Source organism: Mustela nivalis (assembly GCF_964662115.1).
Source record: "Mustela nivalis genome assembly, chromosome: 16".
Classification (NCBI taxonomy): domain Eukaryota; kingdom Metazoa; phylum Chordata; class Mammalia; order Carnivora; family Mustelidae; genus Mustela; species Mustela nivalis.
The window spans coordinates 65,933,618-65,961,526 of NC_139035.1; the positions used below are offsets into that span (position 1 = coordinate 65,933,618).

Here is a 27,909-nt window from a genome sequence, read left to right on the forward strand (position 1 = left end):
CCAGCCCTCTCCCTGTGCAGAGATCTGGGAATTGGAGTGAAGGGAGAACCAGGGCCAGTAAGAAGGCATCTTCCTCACCTTTACCCCGGGGAGCCTCCAGGGGGCCGGGCTAGGGGGCCGGGACCCAGGCTGCCGCCTAAGGGACACTTAGGGGATGTAAAGTGCACATTGGCTGCGAGGAGTCAGGGCAGCCTGGCGGGGTGCAGGTGGGGCATCTCCGGCCCCTGCTCATTCCCTCCCTTTTCTGGGGTGGAGGGGCTGTACCCCCCCCCACGGCAGTAGGCTCCATGCTGGCTGCTCTGACACTGTCCTGTCCAAGTGCTCCCCCAGCCCCAATAGACGGCAACGGGTCCCCAGTCCCTTCTCTGAGCCCCAGGGGATTAGATGTATTTCAGAATTTGGAGTTTTCCCCATTTTAGAAAGGTGCTGGTGTGCACAGACCATTTGCTACGTAAGACCCCCAGCGGGGTCTGGGCAACACCTCATAGTGAGATACGGGTTAAGTAAGAGACTGTGGAGAACCTTAGTCCATGTTTTGCCAGCAAACAGGATTTAGTTTGGGATTTCAGAGAAGACCCCGTAGGCCCGCGTTTAATTTTCCTCAGGTACACAGAGTTGGGAGCTGAGGCTCAGAGAGGTGACGTCACAGCCCAAGTCTCATGCTGGGTCTGACCCAAGAGCTGCCTGACTCCCAGCCCGTGCCTCCCCCACGCCCCCGGCCCCTGCAGGATCGGCATTCGGGGCTTCTCCGAGGTCGCCCCACACTCTCTCCCTCAGCCCAGTCCTCCCCCCGGCGGGCAGGACCCCCGCTCACGGTGCACGTCGAGCTCGATGGACGTCTCCTTGCCGGTGGGCGTGGCCTCGTTCACGCTGCGGCAGGTGAAGACGCGCCCGATGTCCAGGTCTGTGGGGTTGATGAGCAGCCGGCTGACCGTGGTCTCCCTCTTCCCGTCCTGCAGCAGCTCCTGGGGTGGGACAGCGGGAGACCGGGTCAGGCTGCACCCCCCACACCGCGACCAGGGTGACCCCGCAGAGACGGGCTTGCACTGGGGGGGCAAGAGGACTTTAACCGGAGCTGCCGCCCTCCCCGCCCCAGCCCCAGCCCCAGCCTCTTAAAATAAATAGACCCTAATAAAATAAATAGACTTTATTTTTTAGAGACGTTTTAAGTGGATGGAAAAACTGAACAGAAAATGCAGTGAGTTCCCATCTGCCCTCCAGGACCCACAGTTCCTGCTCGTGAGCACGACACACTAGGGCCGAGCACACGACTGACGGACCCGTGTCGGGCCACGGCTGCTAAGTGCTGCGCCGTTTCTGCCGGAGCCCACGCTACATGGCCTGCCGTTCCCCGTGGTTCGGAGCCTCATTCCGGGCACTCAGGCTGGCCCAAGTCCCTCCTCTTCTGCACCGTCTCTGCAACCCTCCCGTCCCCAAGACCCTCCAGCTCGGTCTGTCCTGCTCTGGGCACAGCAGCTTCACCCCGGGGGGCTGTTCGTGAGCTGGGTGCTGGGGTTCTCCTGCCAGACTGCGGGCCCCTGGAGAGCAGGAAGGCCCACGGGCTGTCTCCCCGGCTCAGCGAGGGCCGCTGAGGCCCTGAGGCCCCCGAACGTGGTCACCAGAACCTGTGAGCTGTTTTGTGTAAGGCAAACCACACCACTGCTCTCCGGCAGCAACACGCAGGCCTCTGCTGGGCAGAGCAGGGCTGGCGCCGTGCAGGGCGCAGGCTCCCCCTTCCCCCGGCTGCTCGCCCGCCTGGGATCTGCGTCTTTAGAAAACCGGAGAAGGGGCGTGAACGACAAATGGCTGTTAACAAATCAGCTCGTTTGGTTGCCAGAACATTTCAAAATATGAAGCCCTACAGGAGAAGAATTACAGATATCTTGTGCTAAAAGGTTAAGCACCACTGAAGCCGGAGTGTCCTGAGTCAAATGGGGAAACCAAGGCCAGAGAGCAGGGAGCTGTCCAAGGTCACCCAGCCTTCAAGGGCAGGGCTAACCCGGTTCTGCCTGGGGCTGCTCTCCGAGGCACACAGGTGAGCGGGTCTCCCACGGCACCCAGCAAAGGGCTGGGCACACCTGTGTGTTTGCCCGCAGCTGGCAGAAGCACCTCACACTGGAGAGGTGGATGTTCACTCCAGCCAGCGCCACCCAGAACATCCCCTGGTGACTCTGCCACAGCCTGCTCACTCAGTCGTGCCAACCAGAGACTGAAGGAAGAAGGCCGAGGGGCTCAGTGGAGTGCAGCCTGAGCCACGTGCAGACCCCAGCTCCGCTGTGCACCAGCCCTGTGACCCCGGGCAAGGCATCAGCCTCTCTGACCATCGGTGTCCCTCTTTGGTGAGTTGGACAGAACACCAGCCTTATGAAACTCCCTTGAGGATCCAGAGGGACTGTCCATTAGGAGCTCAGCATACACTGTGCCCAGCACACAGTAGGTGTTTAATCAGTGTATCTGGCATTAGCATCATTCTTCATCTCTGCTAGCCACTGAACGCACCAGCGCACCATGAACGTGGGCGCCCCCTCCTTTCCTCTGGATCCCAGCTACACAATGAGGGTTTTACCAGATGACGTACGAGCTCCCCCGTCACATCTGTGCCCCCCGAGTCTGGGTCAGGCCCACCTGGGATGGGGCTGAGGGGTCTGGGGGAGCAGCAGGGTCTCACCGTGCTGGCCACAGCGCCCTCTTGCTGTGTCCCATCCCGGAACCAGATGATGGTGGCGGCCGGCTTGGCGTTGAAGGCTCGGCATGTGAGATTGTGGGGGGTGCCAGCTTGCAGCAGAATCACAGGGCCGCCATCGATCCTGGTGTCCTCTGGGGGGACTGCGGGGTGATGAGAGCCATCAGTCAGGGTGTGGCTAAGCCCCTGACCCTGCCGGCGTCCCTCCCGCTGCGCGTCTGCTCCGTGGACGGCCCCTGCCGCCTGAACTTGCAATCTGTACACCTGTTGCCACCAGCGCAGCCCCCAACCCCAGCAGGTTCCTTCCCAGCCCGTCTGGTGGATGAGGGGTACTCATCTGCAAACTGGGGAAGAGCTAGGCTCTCCAGGACCGGGGTGCAGCTCACACTCCGGGGGCCGCACGGGGGGGGCCTCACCCTGGGCCAGCCCGGTGAGCCGGTCTATCACAGCCACCTCCCGAACGGACTCCCTGCCTCCAGTCCCCCGGCAGACACATCCATCACCACTGGCAGGTTATTTTCTCCCGCGCAGCTAAGACGGCGCCCCCTCCTTGCCCAGACACTTCGGAGGGCTATGAAGTGCCGTGGGGGTGCTCACTAGCGTCTCGGCCTGCCGCTCAGGGTTCCCCCAGGCAGCCCCACGCTTTCTCGCGTCCTCACCTCTGCTGTTCCTCCCGCAGCCTGCTGCACGGGCCCTCCCGCCACAGCCGGCCCAGCGGTGGCACCAGGCAGGGGGTCTGAGCTCCTAACCAACCTCATATTGGGGTCACTTAGGATGACTGCTCGGGCCCCCTTTCCAACCAAAGCTGTTGTCCCCTGCTCCCTGGTTTTCTACCAACTCCAGGCCTAGAGGCGGCCACCGTCAGCTCCTGCTAACTGCTTGAGGGATTGAATGGGTCCGATTTCTGATGCCAAGAAATAGGCCTCTTCTTGTCCTATCCCCACAGGCTCCAAAAAGCTCAGACGGTGAGATGACACGTTCCTTGAAGGCAGGGCTGCTTCTTTCTCTGAAAGCCCGAGGTTTAGCCGAACTTGGCTGACAGCAGGTCCACGGGGAGCGCAGCTGTAGGAGTAACTAAGGGACTGAAGCGGCAAAGGCGGGGTTTCGGGATTTCGGTGACGTCCTTCTGGTGCCCCGGTTGTCATCAGGCCGGCAGTGGGAAAGGGCTTGGTTTGCCTTCTGCTGGGGAGACCCCGGGCGGGCTCGGTGAGGAAACCGTTGAGAGCAGGTGCTGGAGGCCCACAGAGCCTCACGGCGGGCAGGGCTGCCCCGGGGTGTAGGAAAGGCTGGTTCTATGCTGCAGTTTCTTCTAGAAAGGAACCACCTGCACTGTTTCTTTTCCACTCAACTCACACACACAGAGCAGCAGAGTTTCCGAGCAGGCTGCCCTGATGTTACACCCCTGTGTCCGGCTGGTCACCTGTCGTGTGATCTTGGGTGAGGCCTTCAGGGGAGAGTCCCTCTTCAGCAGGGATGCGGCACTGCCTAACCCGGGGGCCCTCGTGAAGGTCAGCAGGGGTGCTGGGTACGGACTACGGTGTGCAGGCCTGGGTGACCGTGTGCTGCGTTCCCGTTGCTGCTCGGACGAGAGCCAGCAGTGCCCCCGGCTCCGGGCCAACAGATCAGCCGAGGCCCCGCCGCCTCCTCTTTGCCCTGTTCCCCTGTGCACATGTGGAAGTGGGGTGCGAAGGAGAGGCGTGGATATAGAGCCCCCACTCGGGGTCTCCTGGTCTGCGTGGGCCCCTCCGAGGTCACACCTGCGGTCTCTCCCAGGAAGGACGTCCTGGCTGGGCAGAGATCCTGTCCATCTGCGGGGTCAGTACGCCCTGGGTCAGACGGAAGGCGCCGCCTCCCTTTGGCTCCCCCCTCCCTGGAACGCTGGCCCTTTCCCCTCCTTCGGGCAAGACCATCCATCTGTCGCTGACCCGTCTTTCTCTCCGTTTCTGGGGCAAAGGAGAATTGTCTGCTCTGCTGTCAGAGGGCATGTCCGTGCGGCTGCTTGTTTACAAACACATTTTCCTAATTTGTGGCAAATCTGTATGTAGGTCTGTGGCCTCAGTTTCCTCGTTTGTAAAGTTTTAAAAATAACATAGACGACTCTTCCCCAGCGGTGTCGTCGACCGGAGATCCCAGACGTGCGGCCGATGAGCTGTGACGCGATCCGGTGTTTCCGCCGCTCGTGGGAAGCCGACCAAAGGGCCCAGTTCCACACGTATGTGACCGCGTCCCACACTCTCTGCAAAGCATACTTCATTAATCCTTTCGCGGTAAATACCATGGACCCCAAATGCCAGACGAGGTCCCTGAGGCTCGGAGAGGTTACAGAGTGTGCCCTGAGGCAGGAGAGGGAGTTAAGCGGCACGGCTGGTGGGGGCCAGCCCACCGACCCTGGGACCCTAGAGCCCTGCCACTGTCCCCACGGGGCAGGAGATGGGAGGGGGAGGCTGCAGGCCTGCGTGTGGGCGCCGTGTCTGTAGGGGAGTGGGAGGCCGCTGCTCAGCCCTGCCGCAGGGAGTAGGAAAGGCTGCTGCTGCACGAAGAAGGCAGACTGGAGCGGGGCGCACAGACAAGGGCTGCGGCTGCAGATGGGGCGGGTCTGCCGGGCACTGGACGCAGGCCACTGTCCACTCTGCTCAGTCTCCAGGACTGGTACCGTGAGCACCGGCGTACAGAACCGGGTGAGCAGGGAGCGTGCGAGACGAGGCCTGTCTTCTTAGCCTGCACACGGCTGCTGGTGGCAGGGGTCTGAGAGAGCAGAGCGAGCACGAACCTCTCACTCTTTTTCTTCTTGGGGACTGTCCCTGCCCCCCAGGTCCCCCAAGCCCCCCAGAGAGGCTGGGAAGTGGCACACACTGCACACAGACCATGCCCTCCAAATGAGCCACCCAGCGTCCCCACCGCGGGCTCTCCCTCAGTGGCTTGCAAGCTCTTCAACAAGGCGCTCTTCCGTTGGGGTCCTCATTCATATTCCTCTTCCAGGAAGCCTTTCTTGAACAAAACAAGCCACTGGATGCCATTATAAGCCCCATTCCCGCCATACCTAGGGGCTTAGCTGGCGTTTTCTCATCTTTGCTGCTCTGTCTCTGGGGGTCTGGGGCAGGAGAGGGGAGGGGGGACCAGGGGCTCCTTGTTGGGGTGGGAGTCCGCTGGGTGAGAAGGAGGACCTCCAGGATCCACAGCAGAGGCAGTTAGGGAGGGAAAAGAAGACAGACGGGCTGCCGAAAATCTCGGGGTTCCCTTTGATGGCCTGGGCCGGCGCGGGCTCACACTCACCCAGGAGGGATAGGAGGTGCTGTCACCCCCGCGGTGCCCCGTGCCCATCCCCGCCGGCCACCCGCCTCTCTCCCTGACCTCAGGCTTGCACCTTGCTCACGAGCGAGGAAGTGCGAGCCCCCTCCCCCCAGGCTAGAGTCCTTGCTGCCCTGACACCTCCCTGCCCAAGCCCCAGTGGTTCACAGCTGCCTGGGCAGAACCGCTAAGAGAAGGCTGATGTCACCATGCTGCCTTACCCATGAGCAAACTGAGACCCAGGGTTCGTGACCCCTCGGGGTCCCAGTGCCAGAATAGGCCAGGGCTCCTGACCTCCAGCTCCCAGTTCAGCCCTTCCAGACACAAGGACGACTTCCTGCGCCCCCCTCAGCCCCACTCTCCCGCCGGGTAAGACCTTCCTGTGTCCGAGCTCGCGGCCTCAGTCCCGCTCTCCCCCAGCCCTCCCAGGGGCTTCTCCCACGTTGCAGGTTTCAGGCAATGAGATGGAATAGAGGGGGCCCAACAGAGCACACGAAGGCAGCAGAAGGGACCGGGCCAGCACGGAGGACAAAAGGGAAGAGGGAGGTCCCGGGCAGAGGAAGCCCAACAGAGGCAGAGGGAGAGCACCAGGCTGGAGGGAGCCAGAGGGCGTGTCCCAGCCTGTCTCCTGCAGGGGCCAGTCCCCGCATTATGCAGATGGCCCGGGGGGCTCTCACAGAGGGACCTCTGCTCTGCTCCAGCAGGACCCAGCCCACCACCCCAGTTCTCAACCCTCCAGCTCATTCCTTCTGGTCTTGCTCCCCGGCTCCCAGAAGGGCCTCCGGGGGACTCTCAGTGGCCAGGGAGGAAGAGTGGTGAAGGGGAGTATGGGCTGAGTGAGGACGAAAGGGAGCCCTGGGGCAGCGGCTGGGGCTGGAGGCAGCCGTGGGGAGGGCGGGAGAAGCTCTTGACCGACAAGCGTGGGCCAGGAGCAGGTGCATCTCCACCCCAACTCTTCTGCCCTGGGGGGAGCCCTATGTCCAACCGATAGAGCCCAACCCACTGGGCACAGAGGATGCCAGGCCTCACGCGCCCTCGGTTCCACCGTGGGGGCCCACAGCCCGCTTTACCCTCTTCTGCTGGACTTGGCTTTGCACAAAGTTTAGAGAAGGATGCGGGAGGGCCGTGGGGACGGACAAGCAGCCAGGAAGAAGGGAGGGGACACGGGGATAGGAGGGAAAGAGCGGGAGGAGGGCAGAGCTTTACTGAGCACGGTGAGCTTGGCCCGCCGCGAGCGCAGGGCGGCCTCTGTGGCCTGGCACTCGTAGGAGGCGTCGTCAGACAGCTCGGCGTCCGTGATCTCCAGGTTGTACTGCCCGGCATCCGCGGAGCCCACGACCCGGTACCGTGGCCAGGCTGCAGGAACACAAGGGTGAATGAGGTGAGCCCTGCCCCAGCCGGGGACCCGGCCTACCAGGGGCCCCTCTCTCTCTCCCCACGGCGGCACTCCTCCCGCCACCCTGGCCTGGGACCCCGTCCACAGAGCCCCAGCTGTCACATTCCCATGTCACAGCCTCCTACGGACAGGCTGGGGGCCCTGGAGCAGGAGCGATGGGGGACACAGAAGGGGCAGAAGCGCGGAATTTCTGGAGCTGTTTCCAGACCAGCGTCCCTTGTAATAACAGGAAAGGAGCAGGAAAAAAGCTGAGGGAAGGGGAGACGGGGAGGGCATGTGGGCGCTGGAAATATAGGGCCTCGCAGCACAGACGGGGCTCCCTGGGGCCGGGGGGCGGGGGAGCCGAGGCAGGCCAAGGCCATGTCCGCACTGGCCATGCCGGGGATGGACGCGGCAGGGTCCCGCCCCCGAAGGAGGCCTGACCCACACAGGCCCTGGAGGAGCCACGGCTGCTGCGGCAGGTGGGCCTGGGAGCCGCTGGCCCCTCCGCTCTGCCCTCCCCTGCAGGCTCGCCGGCCCTCTCCCCCGGGCCCCCCACCGGCTCGCTCCCACTATCTCCTGCTGTCCGCGGCTTATCGATCCTTCTCACTCCATATCCATTGATCTCTCTCCCAGTGTCTCTTTCTTTTCTATCGTCGATAGAGCCACTAGCCCGTCTCCCGCCTCTGCACGGACAGACTTCCCTCACCTGTGCTAATATGCAGACCCCTCAGCAAATAATCTCAACCCCTAGACAACAAAAAGAATAAGAATGTGCAGCCCTTCCTGGGCTTCCGGCCTGACGCCGCTTCCCGGCGGTCTCTCGTTTGGCCAGAACTCACGAATGCCGCGCCGGATCCTGAGTTCTACGGCTGTTTTCCACGGTGGTAAACCGAGACCCAGAGAGGTGCCGCGACTCTCCTAAGGTCGCCCAGCTCACCGGCCGCAGAGGCAGCCCCAGAGCCCAGGGGACATCATCCTCCGCCGCGGCCAGGAAGCCTTCCCCAAACTGCCCTTCCTTGCTCTGGAATAGAGGTCATTGGTTCGTTCTGTCTCCCTGAATCGCCTCGCAGCTTGGGCACAGGCTGCCCGGCACCCGATAAAGGCTTCTCACACAAACACGGACATCGGCGCCCAGGCTGACGCTACCCTGGGGTTTTGGCCTCAGAGCAGACGTGGCCTGGGCAGGGGCAGGAGGGAGTCGGGAGCAAAGCCAGCCTGGCAGGAGGGACAGAGGGTCCCTGTGCTCTCTCCACAGAACACTCTGTGGTCTCCTGCCCTCTGGCCTCGTCTCTTCCTGCCTGGAGCACCTCTCCCGGTGTCTGTCTGTCTGTCTGTCTCAAGCTCTCTTACGTAAAGGCCTCTCGTTTCCCCGCAGTCTCTCCGGTTCCTGTTGCCTTTCTCGAGCCAGTCGGCAGCCGGAGGAAACGCAGAGCTTCAGGCGAGGCAGAGCTTAGGAGGGGAGGGCAAAGCTGGCCTCACAGAGATGGGGCAGGAGAGGCTGGAGCTCGGAGAGGTAAGGGCCACGGCCCCTGTGGGGCCTATGCTGGGGAGGGGCACAAAGACAGGACGTCCGAGGGCCGGGCCGGTGGGCCACCCACTCACCTTTGAGGCCCTGGCCCATGCCCAGCGCCAGCCCGTCCTTGGTCCATTGCACGATGCCGGAGTAGTTGAGCAGCACACAGGGGAGCACGGCCCGCTGTCCTGCCACCACCGTCTGGTCAGCCGGCTCCTGGCTGAAGCGGGTCTGGGTCCCTGGCAAAGCCAAGCCGGCACAGAGTAAGGACGTGTGGGAGGGAAAGGCTCCGCGAGGGGCCGCCCTCCCTGGGCCCCATCCCTGCTCTCCTGTCCCTGCCCCACTCCAGCCCAGCCCCTTCCCGCCACGATGCCCTATGCTGGCCCCGGATTCCTCCTCCTCACCCCCACCCTGCCCCCGAGGGACGGGTTTCAGGGAGGGGGCGCTCAGCAGCGCAGTGTTACGGAGGGCTTGAGATGAGGCTAGTCCCCTCCTCCCGTGCCACAGACAGGACACTGAGGACTGGCGTGGGGACAGGTGAGGGGGAGTGAGGGGCAGAGTGCGGAGTCGAACCTGAGCCTCGGCCCTCCAGGTCCTGGTCCTGCCCCGCCACCTGCCGCCTCACCCCCAGCCCTGTTCCCAGGTGCTGCACCCAGGAGCAGAGCCGCTGGCCCTGCACCACCCCTGCAATCCCAGAGTGGGGCTAGGGCACAGTACCGCTGCCCGCACGTGTTCTGTGAGCCATCGCGGGCAGCACATGGGTGCTTCGGGGACGGCGCACCCAACGGGCGCACAAGGGCAGACTCTCCGGGCGGGCATCGCACAAGGGTGAACACCGGCGTCCTGGGGTCGGAGCGTCCACAGCAAACCTCTGACCCCACGTCTTGGCACTCCCACCCCGCCCCGCGCGTCGGCCCCTTGCCCCCGAGCTCCAGGGCACGCGTGCGAACACGCGGACACACGGACCGCACTGTGCCGCCGGCGCGGTGGGAGCCAGGCGCGCGTGTGACTTTGTTCCATCCCCCGCCCCCCGCCCCGCGGCTGTGGAGCCACACATGGCTGCCCGGCTGGCAGCCCGGCCCGGAGCGTTTGATTAGAGAGCTGCAGAGTAATTGCCTTTAATTGTGGGGCCTAAATGGAGCAGGGAATTGGATTGTGGCAGCTCCTCCCCCCTGGGCTCCCCCCCCCTGCGAGCGGAGCTGGTCTGCTGCTGGGGCTGTGGGAAGAGGGGAGACAGCAAAGGGAGAGGTCTGGCGCTTCCGAGCTTCATCCCAATCTGTCACACTGCTGCGACCAAAACCAGCTTTGCCCCAGCTCAGGGGACTCTGCTCTCATGTTTCCCTCCCCAGCTCCCGAGGCTCTGCGGAGACCACAATCCCCAAATCCAACCCTTTCCACAATGTCTCTGACCCTCCATCACTCCAGTGTGTAGGCGGAGGGAACTTGTCGCTCCTCCTCCTGCGACCTCCCTCTGAGCCACCAGCCACAGGACCCAGGTCTCATCCCCTCCCTTCTGTTTCCTCCTCCAGCTCCATACCCCCCCATCTTTCTAAATTGGCCCCACATTCCCTTCTTCCAGGAAGCCCTCCTGGATTGATCCTTTAGCTCCTTGGACAAACAGCTTGTCCCATCTCCCAGCCCTGCTGTCACAGCTCTATCCATGCATTTCCTGTCCCAGACTCTAAGAGCCTATGCCCATGTTTTCACTGCGAGGTAGAACGCAGCGGGCAGGCGAGCGTGTTGGTCCTCTCCATCCACCAGAAGAGGAACCTGTCCTCCACAGCCAAGGCCCACATCTCCTCCCTCTGAATCCCCCTGGAATCCCCTGACATCCACATTGTCTGCTGCGCACAAAGGGGACCGAGAGAGGGGGCAGGGCCGGGAATGATGGCCAGCGTATGATTTAATACAACGAGGCAGCCTCTTTACTCTCGGCGAAGCGCACAAATCCAGTTCCTTGGGTCTGCAGGGGCCGGGAAGTTAGCAAGAGGGTCCCTCCCCACACTCCACGGGCTGCTGACTCGGGGCCGACCGGACATCCTTCCGTGGCTCCTGAAGAGGCCAAGGATAAGGCTGGCCCACATCCCCAGGGATTCTGGGGCAGGTGCTGAGATCCTGGGGGAGGGGCGGGTCAGGTGAGCAGGCAGCATTATTAATTCAGGCATTGCCCTCATTATTATTCAAATTTATTCATATCCTTGCGCATTCTCTAGTGCAGCTCCATGCTGCAAGGTCCCCGCACGTTTCTCCTTCCCACGGCCCCAGAACCCAAGTCAAGGGCTTGGGAGTGGGCTGGCCGGCTGTCCCCGGCTCAGAGATGAGACTCTGTTCACGGCTTTGCTGCACGGGCCCGGACACCCTGGTCTCCTGGCGACGTCTCCAGCAAACACTGAGTTGCTGCTCTTTGTCCACAGGGCACAAGCACGCAGGATGGAGGGGGTGCCCTTGTGGTCAGAGTCAGAGACCAGGGACAGGGAGCGGCCTGAGGGGGAGCGTTATGGCTGGGGCGTGTCACTCACCCACCCCCCAACACCCTGGGCCTTGCTCACCTGCACGGCCAGGAGTGTGGACAAGGACTGCAGGGGGCCTTTTAGGAGCTCAGGTGTAGGAGACAGACTTCAGTTTGCATAATGCCTCTGCCTTTTCCTGACCATGACCTTGGCCAAGTCCCTCTCTGAGCCCCACCTCCAGGGCTCCCTGAAGGTTAATGCGATGGGGAGTAGGACGGGCCTGCGACAAACCTTTGCCTGTGCCCACTCACTGGTAGCCATGCCCCGTATCTATCCCGGGCGGCTACAGAGTTAGGCGTCCCTGGAAACCCCCACAAGGTCATGAGAGAGAAGACAATTTAGTCGGGAGACGGGTGGAAGCAAAGACTGTGAAGTACCCAGACAGGAGGGCACACCAAGAGGTCTTAGGGACTGTCCTCAGCGGCAAAGACCCTGGATCCTGACCCTGCAAAACTCACAAGTGAGTTTGCCCCCAAACAGCCCCCACAGTCAAGACGGTGCCGAGACAGGCCCCGCTCTGCGGGTTGGCTCTGGGGAGGGGAAGGCCCCACGCTGCCCTCTCCTCTGCACACCCCAGCTCCTGTCACCCTTCCAACGCCTTGCACAGCCCGTTCCAGGGCTGGGGAGGGTGATCTGCTGCTCCCATTCCCGTGGGATTCAAAGAGTTACTTCCTCTGGGAAGTTTTCCCTGACTTCCCACGTGCCCCGAGAGCCCCTTTTACTCATTTCTTACCTCTGCGATCATACGTCCCCCACGGCACTGCCCATCCTTGCCATGAGCCTAGGGGACTCCAAGTCCAGGTTGGGTCCCTCAGAGCTCTGGCTCCTCCCCCAGCACAGGCCCGGCTGGCAGGCCCACGGGTGCTCTGAAGCAGCGAGCGACCCTGCTATGTGACCCATGCACCCATCGCCCCCCAGTGAGGGACAGGAGGCAGAGGGGTAGTCACGCTCCCAGGCTGCAGCGGAGGCACGGGCAGGGCAGGGACATAGAGGGACAGGCTGGGCTTCTCCCTGCAGGGAGCTGGGTACAGCGCTGGGGGCAGGGGTGCACAGACAGTCCTGAGAGGCTCCCTGGTGGAGGGAGTGTGGAGCCGAGCTGGGACTGGAGGGGGAGGCAGGACCCACAGTTCTACTGCGATGACAGGACTGCTGAGGAAAAGCCTAGGAAGTGAGCAGTGAGGGGAGACTCTGGACAGGGCACCACGGCGAGGGCGGACGTGTCCTGGTGGCCTGACGACAAAGAAGGAGGTAGGGAGTGATGTCTCCGCATGTCACAGAGGCACCAAGAGCCCATCCTGGTGGCCCAGCAAGGACACACACGCACACACACACGCACACACACACACACACATGCCCCCAAGGCCCTGGGGCCTTGGGCCTCCACCATCTGTGCCTGAGCAGAGCCCGCACTGCAGGCAGGGGCCAGACGGCAGTCCCGCCCAGGGCCGGCACCGGCTCGGCTCGCAGGAAATAAAGCCGGCAGCAAACAGAAACACAGGAGCATGGCTCAAGGCAGCAGGGGGGGACTCGGGCGGGCCTGAGCGCAGGCAGCCCACGACCACAGTCCTGCCTCGCCCACGCTGCTCGCCCCGACGGGCAGCCCTGGCCTGCCCCCCCTCCCCCCGCCCCACACGAATCTGCGGGTGGGCTCTGGAATGAGTTCCCACGGGCTGTGATCCGTGGCCGCCCCGTCTTCACAGGCGTGGGGAAGCCTTAGCAGCCATCACGAAGACAGGTGGGGAAGGACACGTGGCCACAGGCACCAAGCCACACAGACGCATGGGAGGCTGGTGGGGCAAAGCCAGACACCCACACAGAGGCTGGGGAGAGCCAGGGACAGTCGTGGGACTGGGGAGAAGCACCAGTGAAGGCAGATCTTGGTGAGAAGGAGGCCGGGAGAGGACAAACAGGCCCAAGGGAGTGACCCGGGGACAAGAGGACCCTGAATGTCACAGGCCAAGGCAGAGCAGCAGGAAGGCTCAGGTCCTTAAAATGGAGGGAGAGAGGTGGCGAGCAGGGGCATGGGAGCCAGCCTGGCCACGGGACAGGCACCCCTACATTCGGTGCACTTCTCTCCTTTAGACGTGCACAGTGAGGCTGGGGTCTCAGACTCCTGGTGTTCCCCTCCCCCAGGGGCCCACGGGACGGGAAGCTCCCAGGAGGCTCAGCCAACAGGGTGGGGAGAGCAAGGGCAGCACAGAAGGGCCCTGGGGAGAAACGAGGAGTGTGCGGGGCGGGAGCATCATGGGGGGGGGGGCTGTGCTTTTCACACAAGCTGAGGAGGGGTCAAAGCTGCAGAAACCCCCTTCCCACCTTCCCCACACCCCTTCCCCCATCACTGCCAGCTCCACCCTGCCCGGCCCCCACCCCAACTCAAAGCTCCTGGGCCAGACGGGTCACAGCTCCCTCCCCCATTCTTCCCGCATTGTTTGGGTTCCTGGTTAGAGCCCTTCTCCCAGCCTGCCTTGGATTAAAAGTTACTCATGTGTGCGATTCTGTCTCTCCCACTCTGCTGGGAGCCCCTGCAGAACAGAGACGCTTTGATTTACCTTTCTTGTCCCCTCAATCCGAGCAGCGTCCCTTAGTAATGATAACTCCCAATTATGCGACGCCCGCTACGTGCCGGCACCAGGCAGGTGCGCTGCAGACCTCACTCCCAGCATCTCAGTCCCTGCTCGGGGCGGCTGCTATATCCATTCCGCACAAACGGGAAATGAAGCCCTGGGCACTTAAGACAGAGATGTTATTTAGCGGCGGAGATGGGAACAGACTCGGGGCTTCTCGGCAGCAGGGCCACCGAGCCACGCCCCGGGAGCATCCAAGAAGCCTTCCTTGGAGGCACCGGGCTCAGGCCCCGGCCCACTACTTTGGGTCCCCACTCAGAGACTCCTACTTCCAACTTCATCCTGCTGGCCTCTGGGGGGTGGCTAGGACCCCGAGGCCACGAGGGAGCTGATCCGCAGGCTGCCGGGACCGCAGGAGGAGCTTGACCCGAGCGTCCTGACGCGGAGGGACAGTGGTTCCCAAGGCCGAGACAATGCCAGTGGCATCCGGAGAGGTCTCAGAGATTGGAGAAACCGCGAGTGCTAAGAGCCAGTGTCCACCTTTGGGAGTTGCTCGCTAAGAGCCAGTGTCCATCTTCGGGAGTTATAACAAACACCCCTGCTGACCCAGCCAGTCCCTGGGCCCAGTGCCGCCCGGGGTACGCCACAGCCTGTGAGGCACTGCCAGTAGCCTCCCCAGTAAGGATCTGAGGCTCAGAGAAAAGCAAGTTCCCTCCAGCCACATAGCTGGTGAGTCGCGTGGCCAGTAAGCAAAGCAAGGGGCCGGGACACCTGGCTCTCGGGAGGCCACCACACCAGCCCGGCTCCTGCTGCCTTCCCGGCTCTCACCACCCCCAGGACCTCCTGGCCCAGACCAGCCACTGTGCGGACTGGACCCCTGGTGCCTTGGCAGCCCCCCTCGATGCCGTCCCCCCTCCCCGGAGAACCTGTCCTCCTCCCCTGCTCAGCCCACATCTCCCTGGGGACACGGCCTTCCAGCTCTGCTCCCAAGAGTGAGGCCAGGAGAGGCTGCCTGCCCCCAGGGTCCTCTCTCGGTCCTGCTGGGCCTGGTGAGGACAGAGGTGGAGTTGCACTTCTGATTCTGGCGGAGAAGTGACCTCCAGCTCTGTCCTAGAGGATGGAGATGCTCGCAGATTCTCAGACACACCCCACACACGCCTCGTGGGCACGCACGTACCGTAACACGTGAGCACCCACGTCCCCGGGTGCACGCACGTGTGCATACCCGCTCTTGCACCACCGCATTCGAGTTCACGCTTCGGCGCTCACGCCCTGGCACCCCGTGCCCTGGTGGTCACATTCCCAGAGCCCTGCCCGCCAGGCCAGCCAGGAACCAGAGAGGGACTGGGGCCGAGTGCGGGAGGAAGCTGAGGAAGCCAGGCTGCCGGAGAGGGCTTGGTGGAGGCCAGGCCTCGTCTCCCCGGATTTATCAAACGCGCAGTAATGAGCCCCCCGGGCGGAGCGGTCCCCACGCTCTGCACTCCAGATTGCTGCTGGTTCAAAGGAAAGCCTTTGATTCGCACCGACAGCTTTCAGATGGAACTAAATCTCCCCACACTCCACCCCTCCTCCTGCCACGCGGCCCCCCTCCCCGCTCTCACATCTTCGCCGCCCCTTCATCCCCCTCCCCGGGCGTTCTCCCCCAGCCCAGCCATTCCCTTCCTGATCCATGAAAAATACAACAGCCCGGGAGAGCCCCCCCCCCCTCCGCGGGCTTCTCTCATCTCACAGAGAAAAGAGGATTGCGATTCTCCAGGCTGGGCCGGCAGAGGGGAAAGGGAGATTTGCACTTTCGATAGAAGAGAAGACGGGAGAAGGCGGGGAGAGAGGGGGGGCAGGAGGGGCCCCGGCTGGGGCGGGCAGCGCAAGGGCACGGGGAGAAAGACCGAAGGCCAGGCAGCACACAGGGACACACGGATGCAGACAGGCGAGGCCTCGGGACCCTGGGACCAGAAGTTCCCCGCTGGCGCTGACGGGCGTGGGGGCTGGGCTCTGCTGACCTGGGGCATTCGGAGTCCAGCCCAGAATCAGACAATGTCAAAATGTGGTGTGGCTCTCGAGAAGCTCTGACAGGCGAGGAACCAGGGGTCAGGAAGCCCCCCCGCGGGGAACTCAGGTGTGAGTAGACACCAGGTGCTCCGGAGATCGGATGAAGCCCCAGGCAAGTCGGCGAACCTTCTGCCTATCACCACCCAGCCCTGCCGCCGGCCAGGAGTCATTTCACCACGTGAAGCTAAAACGTCGCCCTGGGCAGCAGGAGCCCCTGCCCTGACGACCGACCCACCAACTTTCCCCACCTTCCCACCTGGACGCCAAGCCCCAGGCAGAAATGGTTGGTCTCCTCCGCCCGCCCCCGCCTGCCGCCTGCCTGGCCGAGCCAGCCGGACGCCCAGCTCCAAGGCTGGGGTATGGTGGGGACGGCCGAAGGGGAATCTTTCCAGGGACCAGATGGGATTTTACAAGTGGCCACAATCTGGCCCGGTTTCCTTGCATCTGAGCAGACCGCAGAAGCTGGCTGCGGAGACGGGCCCCAGGGCCTGGCCGGTACTCCCAGAGACGGGGAGCCTGAGCTTACTGGTCTGGGCCACTGGCTTAGTCACGGAGAAGCAGGAACAGAAATCCGAAAGAGGCAGGGGAGTCGGCCCGGCCCCACCTGCCGGGGAGGGTCAGCCATGCTCTGGGCCGGGAGTCAAGAGATGTGGGCTTATCTGGTCCTGCCTCTGCCCCCATCTGGCTGTGTGACTGTGGGGAGGTCACGTCGCGTCTCTGGTCTCGGTTTCCTTAAACTGTGAGGCGAGGTTGCTGAGCACTGGGCTCCTCAGGGCCTTCTGGTTCTGACGTTCGAGGATTCTCCGGCATCGCGGGCCCTCCTGGGGCCTCAGCCAGACCTCACCCCCCCTCACTTCCCCCCAGCAGGTGTGGAGGGAGGTCTGTGGGTTTGTGACACCAGGACAGCGGCTCAGAAGACCCAGATGGTGACCCAGCAGAGGGAAGGAAGGTCACACTTTGCCTCCCTCGCCAGGTGCTCCCTGTCAGCGTTCCGGAGCTCCCCTCCGCGCGGTTCGCCGTGGGGGAAGGGAGGGGGAAGGACAGGCAGGCGTCCTGGTCTCGGAAGCGACCTGCCAGCCCAGGCCCACTCCCAAGGACTTGGAGCTCCCGGACTAACAAAGACTGGCAGGTGCAGCTGGAAACAGGCCCCTCCCCCACTCCCATTTGGACCTCCAGCCCCCTCCGTCCTGCCAGCCCGTGACACCTGGGCCAGACCTGATCTGACAACTCTATGCAAATGTGCCCTGGCAGGGGCCCCTGAGAATGTTTTACGGGAAGGACAAGGGCACGGAGAGCCCAAGTGGGGTTGGCTGGAGCAGGTATGACAGCGGGAGCAGGAAGGGGGGCGGCGGAGGGGGGGGGAGGACAGTTCTGCTGAAAAACCGAATTCCAATCTGGCTTCAGTGGGAAAGGGACGGGCAGTGCGGGAGAGGAGGCAGGTGCTGGCGAGGACTTAGCTCTGATAGGAGACAGAGGATAAGGGGAAGGCACCCAGACAGAGGGCAGGAGGAGGACATCAGGCCTGGACAGTCTCGGAGCCAGAGGCCGAGGACACGGAGCCAAGCACCAGGAGCTGGGGGCAGGGCAGCAGAGCAAGTGGGCCCTCTGCCCTGGCCCCGGCCCCGACCCCGTCTTGCACCTGCTGCTGCCCACCCCCCACCCCCCGCAGTCCCCAGGCCCATGCGGTGGGAGGAAAGGAGCAGAGACACGGACCGCGACAGAGGACGGGAGCGGAGGACAGCCACAGACAGAGAGCGGAGAGCAAGGCAGGTGACGTGGCAGCTGGAGGCAGGAACGGGGGGCGGGGAGGACTGTTTCATGGGGCGGGAAGGAAGGAGCTCAGATGCCGCCGGGGCACGACAGAGAAGGGAACGAGGCAGGAAAAGGAAAGGAGAAAATCACATCCGAAAGAGAGTCTGGAGGTCAGAGTAGGACAGGGCCTTGGTCACCAACGCCACACCTTCATTTGAAGACACGGAGGGTCGGCTAAGACGGGTGCTCGGGGGGGACCCGTTCCGAGCCCCCGGGCCGGTCTGCCGCCGCCCAGACCCTGCTCATCCCGCGTGGGCGGATGGCCGAGCAGGAGGGGGCGCCCAGCCCTTCCCTGGAAACCCTCCTTCCCTAAGCCAAGGGAGGGAAAGGGGCAGCGAGAGGCAAGTTACAGGAAAGAAGGCAGGAAGACGGCTGGAGCCGGGGGTGAGGGGGCCGGAGAAACAGTCCTGAGACATCTGGGAGAGGCAGGTGGCCGGCCGGTCGGCGAGGGGAGGGTCGGAGCCCATCCTCCGGCCTTGTCTGGAGGCCTTAAGCAAGCAGGTCAAAGGAAAAGAGGGAAATCCTTGAGAAAAGCAAGGGATTTCTGAAGGGATTCGCCAGGGAGGTGGAGGGCGAGAGCACGAGGCGTCTCCGGGGCGGCTGAGGGCCAGGCCCGGTCTCTCCCCACGGAGCAGACGGTCCCAGTGACTGACGCGCCGTCTCCCTCCTCAGGCCTCCTCGGGCACCTTCTCTGGGGGAGGGCTGGTGCGCCAGGCCTCACCCCACATGCGCCAGGCCTCACCTCCCACCACGCTGCCTGTCCTGGGGTCCAGCCCCATTCCCTGCCCGGGGTCCTCCGGCACGCGGCCACAGGGCCTCCCCACAGGCAAGAACAATCTCTACTTCTCTGCCGACTGGAACGTTCTGTTGCCCTCTTATGAACGTGGCTCCTTCCGAGGACAGTCTGCGAGCAGCCACAGTGGGGCCCCCAGAGCCCCCGGCAGGCTCACATCCCAGGAAGACACGCAGGCTGCTCCCCAGACCCCCTCCAGAGACGTCTCCTGGGCTTTCAGGAAAGGTGTCCAGACTCAACAGCATCCACTCAGAAGCCCAGAAGACAGGGGCGGGCGGGGGCAAGGGCGGGCATTCCCCCATCACCCGGACATGGAGAGCCGGAGGGACCCTCACTCTTCTGTCACCAGGGAGGGGCTCTCTGGTCAGGACACCTGTCCAGTTCTAAGTGGAACGAACTTTATTGACCCCTGCCCCCCTCACACCCCCTCCCCTCAAAATTAAAAAAGAAAGAGCCCAGCAGATCTCAGTGTTAGAGTTTATCTCCGGCCAGAGCTGGGCTCCTCAGGGACGACCTCGCACATGCCCCCAGCAGCCCCCGAGGGACTGTCGGGCTCCAGGAGCCAGGCGGAAGGCGCAGGGTGTGGACGGACACCCCCAACCCGGCCCCGGCTCCCCACCAGCGTCTCTGAGAAAGGCTGCCTCGGCAGACACAGGGGTCTCCCAGGACCCCGCCCAGGCCTTTGCTACCAGCCCCCACGCCCAAGTTGAGGGACTGCGGCTCCCAAGAGAGGTTTGTATCCGCAGAGCTTGGCGCCGGCACACGGCCGTGTGCTCCCCCGTCTGGAGGTGTTCAGACAAGGGAGGGAGATCGCCTGTCAGCCACGTTCCGGAGGTGCTCTGGGTCGTGTGTAAGGTCTCTTTCCAGTCCTGGTGCCTTAGGATTCTAGTCACACGCTCACACATCCCCTCTTCGACGCACACCTATCAAATGATCAATTCGTAACGGTTCGATCAAGGTAGACTGAAATGGTTTGCAGTACCGAAGTTTAGAGGAAGAAATTTTGCACAAAGCACGGGGACAGGGACAAGAACAGGTCCCTGAAAGGGTCTAGGAAGGAAAACTTCTGTCCCAGGGCAATTAATCGTGAAACTCAACAAGTCAGCGGTGGGTGCTGGACACGCCGTCGTGTTGTCTGCGGCAATACTGTATTTTATTCTGGTTCCTTTTCGACAAGACTAGGTTGTCAACTCTCAGAGACAACAGATATAATCTTACACGCACATCCCTTCCAAAGAGACGACTACAAAACGGCTTCGCACAGAGTAGGTGCTCCATAAATGCTTGCTGTTTGATGATCTTAACCAACAATTAGTGGATAAAGCAACTAAGCCCAAAGTCAATGCAATTCAATTCAATATTTACCCATTCATTCTATAAATGTGTCCTTAGTGTCTACTGCAGAGCGAGCCCTGTCCTGGGCTCTGGGCTGGTCCTGCCCCCCCCCCCCCACACAGGCCAGGAGACGCATCCAGCCATCCAGGCAACGCAGCCTGTTGAGTGCGAACAGAGGAGAGGCAGGAGGGAAGCAGCGTAGAGCAGTGCAAACACTGCCTTTTCCACGTGTCTGACGTCCACACCCGCCTTCCCTTGGGACGAGACCCACACCGCGTTGGCCTCCGTGAGCTCTGGCCTCCTCTACTCATACAGGTTGGACGTCGGACGCCTCGCTTGGCACACAGTGGCTATCCGATCAATGCACACTTACTGCCTACAAGTGCTTTGAGCCCCGACGACGAGAAGGGTTTCACCAGCCGGGGAGCCGGGGGAGGGCGCTCCAGACAAGGGGAGCAGCGGGAGCCAAGACGGGAGACATGAAAGACCGGCGAGCAGCTGGAAGTGGCTGGAATTCAGGCACCGAAAGAAATCAGAACTAAGGTCGTATCGCTTTAAAAATTAAACAGTGTCTCCTTCTGGGCATGTCTCTCTCCTCCAGAAACTTCACTGTAGAGAGTGACTGGACATAGACAGAAGAGAGGTCTAGACAGAAGGACAGAAGCAGGCATGGTGGCAGCGGGTCCGAGGGCTGCAGGGTATCAGCCCCGTCAGGTGGGTCAGGGGGCGTGAAGCGGCTGTCTGGGGGGCGTGGGCGGGCGTGTGCACGTGTGCATGTGCACTGGGGGGGGCACGTGGGTCCTTGTGTGTGTCCACGTGTCCCATGAGCTCGCTTCTGTGTGTCTTACACCAGTGTTGATATGCAGCCACCATGACTAGGACATTCTAGGCTTTTCCAATTAATCTCCATTAAAAAGATTTCCCGCAAAGTTGCTTCTGGAGCCCCAAGCTGGGGTCACCTGGATCAATCCTGCGTAAAGTAAAGCAGCTCCAACTGGCGGCTGAATCGATCTAACGTGGTTCATCCCCCACGTGCAAGGGGCACGGAATGTTAATTTGCTGCAGGAGCCGAGGGAGTCCAGAGGCTCAGGCTCTGTAATTAATGGCTGGGGGCGCGGGCTCCCAATACGGCGGCTGTCAGTGGGCGGCAAACTCTGGGGTCTGTCTGCTCCCGATGGCTCCTGTCCTTCCTGCGTCAGTCTGCTTCTCAGCTGGGACACAAATGGCCACAGACAGCAGAAGCGGAGACCCAAGCCAGTCCTCTAAGCCTGCCGGAAGTTCACAGGACATTGGTGGGGAACGCAGTGGTGGTGGCCAACTGGGAGGCCACGACAGGGTCCGTCTGGCTGTGCACACTGACTGCAGAAGCCAGAGCAGCTCTGAAGGAGGCGAGTGCTTAACAGAAAGGGGGAGCAACCCGTGTACATGCCAGTCATCCTACCATCGCCTAGTACCCTTTGCGTCCCCTCCTCCAGGAAGTCCTCCCGGAGGCGTTGTAAAGGAAGTGTGGCCTTCTCCATCCCACCCCAGCCAAACCAGCCGCTCGGGTCTGGGTCCTCCTCATCTTCCCACATGAGCCCTTCTCAACTCCTTGCTCACTTGTCTCTTCGGTCCGTGCTCTGTGTCTGCCTCAGGACCTCCCCGACTCCGGGGAAGAAGCCAAGAGCATGTCCCGACGGAGCTATCATAAAGCTTCACCGAGGACCATGGAAAGGAGGTTGGTGGGGTCTGCGGCGTGAGGTAAGGGTAAGGCATGCAGGCGTAGGGGTGTTGGAGAAAGCAGCCTGCCTCCTCCTTCCCACGCTCTCGGCTCCTGATTCCCTCTTTCCCTTTTCGGTCTCCCTGTGTCGCCCCCGTCCAGGGCAATGTGGGGTGGGGGGGTTCTTTCCTCCCTCCGCCTCCACGGCCCCTGCTCTCTGCAGTAACATGACGATCCCTCACTCTGCTGCCCAGCCCTCGCCGGGGAGAAGTTCCCTTTGATTGCTTGTGACACCAATCTCACAACAAATTTAGCACCTCGTTTCCCGGATGAGCCAATATTCCCCCTCGATTATCTCCCAGTGAGGGGGACAGGGCGCCGTGCATGCCAACAAGCAGCTTAGGCCTCCCCTGGATATCAGAGCCAATCAAGCTCACCGTCCCCCTCAGGATGGATGGGGTGGGTGGGAGGAGTTCTCCGGGGAGGAGGGCTCCAAGAGTGACGGAAAGATGGGGGGGGAGGGCAGGAGGACAGTCGGGGAACAGAGAGGCCCCCCGAAAGTCGGCCCTCAGCGGCTCTGTGTGCAGGTTCTGTGACGTGGAAGGTGGTGGTGGGAGCAGAGTCTGGCTTGTGTTTCGGTGATTCTAGATGTTTCTTCCCAAGGCTCTCCTGAGATCTTGGCATGAGGCTAATTGGGGGGGGGGGAGGATGACCTGGGATGGGGAGGGGTCCCTGCCCCGCCACGGACCGAATCGGCGGGGGGAGGCATGTCCCTACTCTGTGCCCCACGCCAGCAGTCCCTGACACCTCGTCCGCTGCGGAAACGACTTTTCCTAACAAAACTACTGGCTCCTGGCTGGGCAGCTGGGAGGGGCCGGTGTCCTCCGAGGCATAAGCCCCACAGGACTGATGAGGGGCGGTGAAAAGAATTTCTCAAGGAAAAGGTGGGGAGGGAGCAGACTCAGGTAGCCGAGGAGGAGGAGGAGGAGAGGCAGCGTTGCGGCCCGGGAGAATGGAACAAAGAGGAAGGGGCTCGGAACCCCGACAGCTCCACGGAGGTCAGAGAGATTCCGAGCCCAGAAGACGGGACAGAACCCGGGGCAGGTGGGCAGCTGGTGCAGAGGAAGGGGTGGGGCTCCTGGCTCACCCGTAGTGACCGGGACAGGGGGCCGGAGAAGGCGGGGTAGAGGTCAGAGGCTCCAGAACTGAGCTGGGGGAGAGCAGGGAGCGGGAGTCGGGAATGCAGGGAAGGCGGGAGGAGGAGCCGCGGGAGGAGGAGCCGCGGGCCAGGAGCTGAGGCGGACACCGGGAGGGTCAGCAGATGTTCGCTGTCATTAAACGGATTCCAGTCCGTCCGGGGGGCCTCAGGAGCCGGGGTGAGCTACGGCGGGGAGAGGCCAGGAGCAGAGCCCAGGAGGAAGGAGAAGGCTCACACCGGGCTGTGTTGGTTTCCACACCAGCCCCACACATGACCGCAGCACACCTCAACGCCCACACTGGTCCCAACCAGAATCTAGTCCCAGCAGCCACTCAACCCCAAGCTCCAGCTAGAACCCCAGCTTCTAGAAGGCCGACGGCTCAGGCTCCCTCGGCGCCCGCCCAGCAGAAGTGAAGTCGTCAGCAGGGGGTTATTGACTCCGTGAGGGCACAAGCCAAATGCAACAGTAGCCCTTAACGGTCACCCGCTCAGGCCTGACCCCCTGCAACCCCCGTGCCGCACTGAGCAGGGGTCAGCTCCAAGCCCCGGCTCCAGCCGGCGCCCACCTCAATCCCGAGGGCCGCCGACCCTCGTGCAGCTTCATGAACCGTCTGACCTCAGTTTGCTTCTGCCACACACCCCTCCCTGGTCAGGGGACGATGCATTCGGGCGAACAACAGGGTCAGCTCAACCGGGGGCCACGACACGGTGGGAAGGTGGGCACCTGAGTCCTCGGGCTAATTACGGAGGCTTATGCCTCTCTGGAAGCCGGCTGCCCAGAGCTCTCTGCCCTCGGAAGACGGGCTGAACAAGGCTTAGACACAGGACGAGAGGACCCGGATGCCAAGATCCCGGATGCCAAGTCCCCAGGAAGAGTGAGTTTGACCTTGAGAGGTGACTTCGCAGACAGGAGTCCACGGATCATGAATGGACTGCGGTCAGGACGCAGTCTGAACGGCTTCCCATGCGTTGCTGACCCTGCGTGTCTGGCCCAGACACAGGGCCTAGTGGCCCTTCCTGGGGTGCCCAGTGGAGGCATTGCAGTGGAGAGGGTGCCCCGGAGGTTCTGAGTGGCCCAGAGACCCCGCCATTGGCCCCCTGACTCAGGAGCGGGGCCTCCCCCCGGGCCCTGCCCCTCCGTGCTCCTCCCGGGACTCCAGGGCCAAGGCTGGGACAGGAGCTGAGTGTTCTGTTCTGTTCTTGTAGCAGCCAAATCTGGTTACTGGCAGGGGTGATGGACGAGTTGGCCCTGGAGCCCCGGCTCAGGCCGCGGGAGGATGGAGTTGCCCTGTCACTCCTTCTCCACGGGATGAAGCGTCGGGTCCCAGACATCATCTGCAGCAGGCACGCCTCCGAGGTGTCTCTGGAAGCAAGACGCCGCTCCAACCAGGTCTTGAGAGAACCTGTGCACCCACACACCCACAGCAGCCCCCCGAGTCCTGCCAGAGTGGGGTCAGGAACCCAGCAACACGAGTCCCTGGGCCTGGGTGGGACACCACCCCCCCCTCCCCCGCCGGCCAGCTGCCACTTCTGCGGGGGACGCCCTTGGAGGGGGAGTGGAAGAGGCGGCCTCCCCCTGGCTGGGGGCCTCGGGGCATTTCTCAGTGACAGCCACAGGCCTCGCAAGCCTGGGGCAGGGCAGGGAGGGAGGAGGGAGAGAGACAGCACGGAATAATAATGAAGGATTTTTAATAACTCGTCAGCCATGGTGTCAGCTGAACAGCCGCGCAGGGCAACCCACTGGGAAAACTTTGTGAGGAATCGTCTTCCCAGCAAGCGAGAAGGGAGAGGAGTCAGGACGGCGGAGGGCGGGCAAGCGTCCGCGGACTCCCCGGCCCCGGCCCTCGCGGCGCTTCCACTCGGGGCCAGACCCCCAGGCCACAGCCGCGCCCAGGGCGGGAGTCGTGGTGGAGGAATCACAGAGCACGGGCAAGCCCTCTGCCCCCAGAAACACAGCCCCCTACTCGCTCGAAGGCAACGATGTGCTTATCAAAGGGCTTCTTCTCTTTCCCTAATAACTCACCAGGGGGTTGTTGGAAGTAGGAGTGTCGTCAAAGGGTAAAGCCCCGGCTGACCACCTTTCCAATGGCCTCGTTTGCACACAAGGACACCAAGGTCCAAACTGTGGCAAACACAGTGCTGGCAGAGCGGGGCCTCTGGGACCTAGAAATCCAGATCTCAAAACGAGCACAGTTTTATGGAGTGAGAATTCCCGCGACCTTTCCCGGGGCCGGTGCCGCAGAGAGGGCAGTACCCAACTCTCCAGCAGGCCAGGGCCGGGAACGGCAGCAGAACGTGGGGCGACCCGTCGTAACAGGACACGTCCTGCCTTTCCCTCTGATCATTCTTGGCAGGCTTCCTGGAAGCGGTGACTGTGGATGTGGGCTGGGAGATGGAGAGATTTTCCAAGCCTTTGGAGCAATAGCTGGGAAAGAGCTCAAGGACAAGGAGAGAAGGGAATATTCTAGGTCTGTGCAAAGCCCTGGGAAGCTGTGAAGAGATGAGGGTCCTTTCCTGCACATCTGTGAAAGCCACAGAGGCTGGGGTGGAGGGGCTGGAAGCTCCAGTTCTTGGGAAGTCAGGGACCTTGCAGGCCCAGGGGCTCCAAGCAGACCACCAAAGACAAGGCAGGGCGAACCCTCCAGGTCCAGAGAGGTGAGCTAGCTGGGCTCCCCCAGAAGCCCTGGCAGCCTGCCCACACCCTGCACATAGACGCAGAGGGAGGGTGTGCCTGGGACGCAGGCCCTTACCCCAGCCAAAACCCAGAGCCCCCCAAGTCAGTGGCAGCTCTGCCGACACCAGGCGCGTGGCGAGGTCTTGCGAGTGACAGCAGGAGTGCTGGGGGCTTTCTGGGAGAAGAATGACACAGGAGAGGTGCGGGGGTGGGGGGGACGGGGGCTGGGGGACAGGGGAGGCACCTCCAGGCCCTGGCGGGAGGCCAAGTCCGAAGGCTTCCTTCCTAGTTCAGAAAGAGAAACTGAGGTATCAGGGAGCAGACCCGTGCTCCTGAGAAGTCCTGCAGCGAAGCCGGCAGCCAGCCCCCCGGCCCCGCCGGCCGCTCGGCAAGATGTAAAGTGCCATCCAAACGCGATGCATTATTAACACTTCAGAAATCATATTTCACAGCCGCCCGCTGGAGCTGGGAAGGGGCTCTTTGCTCCTGCTCCCAGGCTGGGAGTTATTGTTAGAGCCGCGTGTGACAGCAGCGACACGTGACCGGGGCTGAGAGGGTGGAGGCCGGGGGCACCCGGGGGCGCCCGTCCTCCCCTGCCCCCCGGGGCTGGCCCGACCAGGCAGGCAAGCGGACCCTCCCTCTCGCACCTTCTGGGAGACCCTGGCAGAGGGCAGGCTGAGCCCCCCACCCGGCCCCTTAGCTCCAGGCCACCGGTCTTGCCCCATCCTGCTTGGTGAGGAGGAATTCGAGGGTGGAGGTGGCTCCAGCCTGACGGAGGAGGCGAGTCCGCAGGATGGACACAAGGGCAGGAGATCCAGAAGGTCGCGACGGCGGGGGCTTCCCAGGAAAGGAGGGTCCAGGTCCGCTTGGGGAGGAGCAGACTGTGCGGTCCAGGGTGGGTAGGGGCTGAGAGGCCTACCAGTGGTCCGGGCACACGAGGGAAGGGCGTGGACTGGCAGGGACTGGCTCTGCCCAGCTGGGCTGGGAGGGGTGCGCCTCGGGGCACAGGGAAGAGGAAGCAGGCCAGGGAGCTGGGCCCTGCCCCCACTGCAGGACGCCAGCCACGGTACCAGGGGGAAGGAGGGTTGGAAGGGACGGCGCTGCCCGCCAAGGACAGGCCCGACTCTTGGGTAAGAAACAAGAAGGGCCCAGGGGTGGATGTGGGGGACGGAGGCTGCCTGTCCCGGCCAGGCCCTCCCGCGACCCATCCCGCTCCCGCCTGCAGGCGCTGGGCCCCCGTCCGGGCGCCGCGGGGCCAATGTGGGCAGCTTGTAATTAGGCAGAGGGAACAGACGAACCAATTTTCAATTAAAACCTTATCTACAGGGTGCATAGATAGAAAGGCGGGTGGGTTGGATTCTTTTCTAGGCCAGCCTTCAATATTTGCCGTGCCTGGAAGGAGGCGCGGGGAGGGCGCCCAGCAGCCCTGGCGACATATAAATTCTGCTCATAATTACATGACTTTCAACACCACGAGATGCCAATAAAGTATTTGCAAGGCCCACAAATGAACAGCGGGCTGGCGTTCCCGAGCCGGTGCTTGGGCAGCCCGCGCTCAGGGAGGGGTGGCCACGTCTGGGTGGGGAGGGGGCTTCTGCAGGGCGGGGGGGGGGGAGCGCTGAGGCTGCGGATTGGCCTCCTCCTCCTCCTCGGTTTCTCCGCAGACACCAGCCTCAGGGCCCCGGGCTCCCTGCCCCGTCTCTTGAAACCCCAGCTCTGTTAGGCCCGCCAAAACACAGGATGTGAGCTCTGCTCTTCCAGAAGGAGGTGGGGAAGCCTCCCTCCCCTTCCCGAGCCCGGGCCCTCTCCGGCTCCCACTGGGCAGCCCCTTCCCACCTGCCGGCCCAGTGGCAAGTACCAGCCCCACCTTCCAGCACGGTCTTCTCAGGGGAAACCCAGGGCAGGGGCGGCGGGAGCGGGGGGTGGGGCAGCAGGAGAGCCCCTCTGACCCGCGCGCAGACGCCCTCTGCTAAGGGGAGGCCCCCGTGGGCCCCATCACACCCACCCCCACCCACAGTGTGGGCGGCGAGCGGGTCAGGAACCTGGTCCTCCCCCCTGTCTAGGCCCAGCCGCCCCACACTGGTCCTCGCAGGAGGCACTCGGTACAAGACACATCTGCGGAATCGGACAGAACGGAGGAGGCTGGACGACCAGCAACGCTCACAGCTTGGCACGGGACAGACGTTCCTAGAGATGGCAGCAAAAACCACCTGGGCTGGAAACCAGAACGGGGTTCAACTCCAGCTCTGCCCCTTCCTCCCTCCCTGCGCCCCCAGCCTCCTCCGCGAAGTGCATGGCCCGGATGAGACAGGGATTTGGCACCGCCCCCTCCCGAGAGTGTGGGGCCTTCCAAGGACCGGTGGGAGGCCCTGAGAGCTGGTCGCAGAAAATGTCGCGTGCCACGGGCCCGCCA

General features: G+C 62.9%; 1 protein-coding gene and 1 long non-coding RNA gene across 8 annotated transcripts in view; one reads left to right on the forward strand and one right to left on the reverse strand.

Annotated features, from left to right (window-relative positions):
* Nucleotides 1-27,909, reverse strand: part of KIRREL1 (kirre like nephrin family adhesion molecule 1) — an 87,016-nt gene that overhangs the window by 10,495 nt on the left and 48,612 nt on the right. For both annotated transcript variants that reach the window (XM_082703166.1, XM_082703165.1), the window contains exons 2-5: nucleotides 8,952-9,101; nucleotides 7,178-7,327; nucleotides 2,669-2,826; nucleotides 815-965 (exon numbers count right to left, since the gene is read on the reverse strand). In XM_082703166.1, the coding sequence (XP_082559292.1) occupies nucleotides 815-965; nucleotides 2,669-2,826; nucleotides 7,178-7,327; nucleotides 8,952-9,101 (609 nt within the window). The remainder of the gene's footprint in view (nucleotides 1-814; nucleotides 966-2,668; nucleotides 2,827-7,177; nucleotides 7,328-8,951; nucleotides 9,102-27,909) is intronic.
* Nucleotides 17,360-27,546, forward strand: LOC309850044. Of its 6 annotated transcripts, none has more exons than XR_014304047.1 (6): nucleotides 17,360-17,751; nucleotides 19,983-20,639; nucleotides 21,560-21,665; nucleotides 24,029-25,290; nucleotides 26,197-26,984; nucleotides 27,120-27,546. It is a non-coding gene; the product is annotated as an uncharacterized lncRNA (long non-coding RNA). The 6 variants fall into 6 exon arrangements; XR_014304048.1 differs by having other exon boundaries at nucleotides 26,197-26,391; nucleotides 26,865-27,546; XR_014304049.1 differs by having other exon boundaries at nucleotides 26,197-26,356; nucleotides 26,865-27,546.